Source organism: Marmota marmota, unplaced genomic scaffold, assembly GCF_001458135.2.
Source record: "Marmota marmota marmota unplaced genomic scaffold, marMar, whole genome shotgun sequence".
In the NCBI taxonomy this organism is placed as follows: domain Eukaryota; kingdom Metazoa; phylum Chordata; class Mammalia; order Rodentia; family Sciuridae; genus Marmota; species Marmota marmota.
The window spans coordinates 9228760-9234759 of NW_026000119.1; the positions used below are offsets into that span (position 1 = coordinate 9228760).

The window sequence follows — 6000 nt, forward strand, 5'->3', positions numbered from 1 at the left end:
TTAATATGTTTTTGGATGTGATTTGTCAGAATTTTATTAAGAATTTTTACATCTATATTTATCAGGGATATTGGTCTGAAGTGTTTTCTTTCCTTGATATGTCTTTTGTCTGGTTTTGGTATTAGGGTGATACTGATCTCATAGAATGATTTTGTAAGCATTCCTTCCTTTTGTATTTCATGTAAGGAGATTGGTGTTAGTTCTTTTTTGAAGGTCAGTAGAATTTGGCTGAAAGTTCATCTGGTCCTGGGCCTTTTTTTTGTTGGCATGCAATGAAATTGATCTGTTTAAATTTTCTATATCCTCCCGTTTAATTTGGGTAGGTCATATGTCTCTAGAAATTTGTCAATATCTTCAACATTTTATATTTTATTAGAGTATAAATTTTCAAAATTGTTGTTGATTATTGTCTATATTTCAGTAGTGTCTGTCATGATATTTCTTATTTCAGCACAGATTTTAGTAATTTGAGTTTTTTTCTCTCTTCATTAGCTGGCTGAGGGTTTATCATTTTTTTCATTTTTTCAAAGAACCAACTTTTTGTCTTGCCCATTTTTTTAAAATAGTTTTTGTTTGTTTGTTTCAATTTCATTGATTTCAGCTCTGATTTTAATATTTCCTGTCTTCTGCTTTGGGCATTGATTAGTTCTTCTCTTCTAGGGCTTTGAGATGTAATGTTATGTTATTTATTTGTTGACTTTCTATTCTTTTAATGCATGTGCTCAATGCAATGAACTTTCCTCTTTTTTTTGCCTTCATAATTGTCCAGAGATTTTGATATGTTGTGTCACTATTCTCATTTGCCTCTAAGTAATTTTTTATTTTATCCCTGATTTCTTCTGCTATCCATTGGCCATTCAGTAGTGTATTATTTAATCTCCAGGTGTTAGGGTAGCTTTCATTTTGTATTTTATTGCTGATTTCTAATTTCAGGCAATTATTATCTGAATTATTATAGACTGCAAGGTATTATATCCATTTTTTTTATATTTGTGTAAAAAGTGTATTCTCTTGTTGAAGTTGAAATATTCTATAAATGTCAGTTAAGCCTAAATTATTAATTGTATTTTTTAGTTCTACAGCTTCTTTATTTAGTTTTTGTTTGGAGGATCTATCCAAGTTGTGAGAGAGGTGTGTTAAAGTCACCCAGTATTAATGTGTTGTGGTCTGATTGTTGAAATTGAGAAGAGTTTGTTTGATGTACATAGATACTTCATTGTTTGGGGGATAAATATTTGTGATTGTTAGGTCTTGTTGATGTATAATTCTCTTAAGCAGTATGAAATGTCCTTTTTTGTCCTTTCTGATTAACTTTGGCTTGAAGTTCACTTTATCTGATATGAGGATAGAAACCCTGCTTGTTTATGAGATCTATGTGAATAATATATTTTTTCCCATCCTTTTACATTCAGTCTGTGAATGTCTTTGCCTATGAGGCGAGCCTGTTGGAGACAGCATATTGTTGAGTCTTGTTTTTCAATCCAATCTGCTAGTTGGTGTCTTTTGATTGAGTTGAGGCCATTTTCATTCAATGTTATTATTGAGAAATGGTTTTTATTCCCTGTCATTTTGATTTATTTTCTGGTTTTTAATTTGAATTAGTTTCTCCTTTGATTGACTATTCTTGTAGTGTAGTTCCTCCCTTTGCTGGTTTTCACTTTTCTTCTTCATGTAATAATTCATTGAGTATGTTTTGTAGTGCAGGCTTTCTAGGTGTAAATTCTTTCAACTTTTGTTTATCGTGGAAGGTTTTTATTTCATCATCAATTCTGAAGCTTAATTTTGCTGGGTATAGTATTCTTGGCTGGCTTCCACTTTCTTTCAGATTTGGGTATATATTATTCCGAGACCTCCTTTGAGGGTCTGGGTTGAGAAATCAGCTGAGATCCAGATTGGTTTTCCTCTAAATATGACTTGTCGTTTTTCTCTCAGAACCTTTAAAATTCTATCCTCATTCTCTGTGTTAGGTATTTTCATAGTGATATGACTTGGTGTGGGTCTGTTGCAATTTTATTTATTTAGGGTCCTATGAGCCTCCTGTGCTTGATTTTCCATTTCATTCTTTAGGTTTGGGAAATTTTCTGATATTGGTTTGTATCTTTAAGGCTTCATCTCTCCTGATAGATCTTAAATTTTGTCTTTTCATGTTATCCCATATATCTTGGAAGTTCTGTTCACGGTCTCTTAACAACTTGTTTCCATGGTCAACGTTATTTTCAAGATTATATATTTTTGTTTTCATTGCCTGAAACTGTTTTCCAAGTGATCTAGTCTGCTGGTGATGTCTTCCATTGAATTTTTAATTTTGTTTATTGATTCCTTTATTTTGAGGATTTCTCTTGATCTTTTTTCAGAATCTCTCTTTATTAAAGTGATCTTTCTTTTCCTGTATTTTCTGTCTGATTTCACTCGTTACATTGTCCTTTACCTCACATATGAGTTTAACTATGTATATTCTAAATCATTCTCTGACATTTCTTCCACTGTGGTGTCTTGGATTCTGTTATTGGAGTACCTTAGTTTATTTGGCACAATTTTTAACAACAGTCAATGCAAACAACATACAACGTTAAACCAAATAGTTCCAGCTATGATGTCTACAATATTAATTGACACAGTAAACAGAAATGATATGACCAGTTATTGTCTACAATAAAAACAGTAAGTTTACAAAAGGGTTTACAATTTCAAATGGTGGACAGGAAGAGAACAAAGTTATATAGGATATGATGATTATGAGAGAGGAGAAGATAGAAGTAAAAAAATAAAGGAAGGGTAAAAAATAGAGATTGACTGTCAGTGAAAGAAAAAAGAATCAAGGGAAACAGCTGAGACAAAAAATATATATAAAGTAAAAATTTAAAAATTAAAAGAACACAAAACTAAATTGTAATAGACCTCAAAAAATTGATCCATGAAAAATAACTGGCTTCAAAAATGATAGAAGTGAAAAAAATACTAATATGAATATGTACAAATGTCCATGAACCATTAAGGTCACAATTAAACAGAAAAGAAAAAAAATTTTTTTTGATGAAAAGTTAAAGAATTGTTTCCATTGGAATTCAAAAGATTCTCAGTTTCTCTTCTCAGCAGTGTTAGGTGCGATCATCTGGACCAATGTGATACCTCACCTTGTGGGTGGATTGCTAGAGTGAATGAGGTAATCCTGTAGGTGGAACTTTTGTAGGTGGAGTTTAGGCTTAGGTAGACTCCAGCCTCTTCACTGAATGCCAGTTGGTCTGACACACCTCCAGGGCCCAGCATTTGACAGTTCACACTGGAAGATTGTAACCAGGGATCTCCCCAGTTCCACTCTTATGGTAGAGAAGCCAATTTTTAGTCCACTTTGTCACCTTGCTAAAAAGCTGCCTAATTGCTTTCTTGGTTTCATTCCATGTGTCAGGCAGGAAAGCAACCTTCTCTATACCACCATCTTGAAACCCTTCATAAATCCCGTTTTTTTTTATCTTTGAGACAACAACTTACTGTGTTGGTTAGGCTGGTCTGGATCTCCTGGGCTCAAGTGAATCTTCTGCCTTAGTTTCCCAAGTAGATGGGAATACAAGTGCGCATCAAAATAAAGATAAAATTTTTAAAAAATACAGAAGCTGGGCATAATTCTGTATTTAAAAAAAAATTTATCTTTTTTTTTTTTTTTTTTTTTTCCTTTTGCAGTGCTGGAGATTGAACCCTGGGCTTTTTGTGTGCTAGACAAGCACTCTCCCACTGAGCTGCATCCCCAATCCCTAATTTTTATCTTTTTATTTATTTATATGCAGTGCTGAGAATCAAACCCAGTGCCTCACACGATAGACAAGTGCTGTACCACTGAGCTGCATCCCCAGTCCCTGATTTTTATCTTTTTAATATCAGTCTTGGAGTGACTGGAAATCACTTTTTTTTTTAAATGCAAGCCTACCTCTATGAACTCATAATTTGTTCACTTTATTGGTGAATCTTTTAATGCACTTTGATTAAGCAGACAACTGCTGTTACTAAAGCTTTACAAAAGAGCAAATTAAGACCAGAGACAGGGCTGGGGATGATGTTCAGTGGTAGAGCACTTACCTAGCTAGCAAGCATAAGGCCCTGTGTCTAATCCCCAACACTAGGGTTGATAAAAAAGACTGGGAAAAAAAAAGGAAGAAGCTGGAACTGAGGGTTGAAACTTTAGCCTATGGAAACCAAGAGAATTTTGTAGAATACTTAACTGTTAGTGACCACTGATCTTCAAAATTTTCCAGTGGTCTTTATCCTGGCCAATTGTCTGTAGACAATTCAGAAAGACTGTAGAAAGGAGATTGCTTGGTGATCATGTTCAACCGTTCTTATCTCAGTTGGCTATATTGATTACTGAGGGAGAATCATTACATCACTGTGAATCTACAGTCCAGGCAGCTCCATTCATCTGGGTTTCAGAGGACAAGAACCTGTATTTTGTTTTAAGTATTTAATTATTATTATTTATATAATAATAATAATAAAATGTCTCCTGTTTGCACTTAAGCACCATCTCCTCTTTTGCACAGTGGAATATTTGCGATTATGTTCTATGTTGGGCATTGTGTTGCAAAACAGGACTCAAAAGAAACTTCAACCCAGTGAAATAAAGGCCATAAAAAAGGAAAAAGTAGAGGTTATAATGGGGGTTGTGGTAGACAGGAGGATAGGGGATTTGGGGATCCCTGAAAATATTTTTTCCAAGTTTCTAGTATACATTTACTCTATTTTACCCATAGATGATTGTGCTAACCATTAAGAATGTACCAGTCTTAGACGATTTTCCTGACCTTAAAGTTTCCCATTTCCCAAATATTGAGAATGCAAGTTGGTGAGGAAGCTTCAGGTTAGGCATTGGAGAGGTGGGTTTTGAATGCAGACAGCCTAGCTTGAAGCAAGACAGAGCTCACCAGTGGTGTGACCTGGGGCAAAGACTTCCCTCTAAGAGCCTCATTCCTCATCTGTAAAACCAGGATGATTTAGCAGAACCTATATTTTGACTTGTTTTTTTTTAGCAAAAATACTGGACACATGAATGTTAACCATTTTTTTTTTTTTAACCTGAGAAGTAGGAGTGTTGAAAAGAAAAATTCCTTTGCCCTTTACAAAACCCAAGCAAGGGGCTGGTTGTAGCTCAGTGGTTGAGCGCTTGCCTAGCATGAGTGAGGCCTTGGGTTGATCCTCAGCACCACATAAAAATAAATAAATAAAATAAAAGTATAGTGCCCATCTACAACTTAAAGGTATATTTAAAATTTTTTTTTAATTCAAGCAATTCAAACAATTTAAAATTTAAAATGCTGTGAAGCCTGTTGCAGTGGCGCACGTCTGGAATCCCAGGGTTCAGGAGACTGAGGCAGCAGGATGGCGAGTTCAAAGGCAGCTTCAGCAAAAGCAAGGTGCTAAGTAACTCAGTGAGACTCGGTCTCTAAATAAAATACAAAATAGGGCTGGAGGTGTGGATCAGTGGTCGAGTGCCCCTGAGTTCAATCCCCAGTACCAAAAAAATAAAAAATAATAATAAGCAAATGAGGCGGGGAGAACAGATTCTTTTCTACCATAGTAGGACTTTCCCTATACACATTCGCTACTGAAAATCTTAACCTCCCTAGCAGGCTGCAGCTTACACTCCCTCAGTCCACGTAGTTGGGATGGGGCGGGCTGCAGCGATAAGAAGCCTGTAGCCTGCTGCATTCAGCGTCCCGTTGAAGAGGGAGTCAGGACTGGACTGACAGCCAGGGCGGGTGGTGGTGGAGATGAGTAGCAGGGATGGCGGCGGGTGTCACAGCTGGGTGTCTGGGCCTGTCCCCAGCAGGCGGGCAGCTTGCAGTACCCGCCTCTGGCGTTGGGCACCGCCCCAGCTCCTCCTCCTTCGCCAGCTACTCCTTAGCTTCCCCAGACGCCAGTAGCCACTGCAGCGGGACGAGTTACTGCAGGCAGATCCTGAACCATGACAGCGGCGGGCCGTGGGGCGCAACCCGCGCAGGCATTGCTGCT

At 36.7% G+C, this 6000-nt stretch overlaps 1 protein-coding gene across 1 annotated transcript in view; it reads left to right on the forward strand.

Annotated features, from left to right (window-relative positions):
• The first annotated feature begins 5615 nt into the window (after positions 1-5615).
• The window catches only part of Naaa (N-acylethanolamine acid amidase), a 22329-nt gene continuing 21944 nt past the window's right edge, over positions 5616-6000 (forward strand). Inside the window, exon 1 of the mRNA XM_048784834.1 lies at positions 5616-5989. Within this exon, the coding sequence (XP_048640791.1) occupies positions 5954-5989 (36 nt within the window). The 5' untranslated portion in view covers positions 5616-5953. The remainder of the gene's footprint in view (positions 5990-6000) is intronic.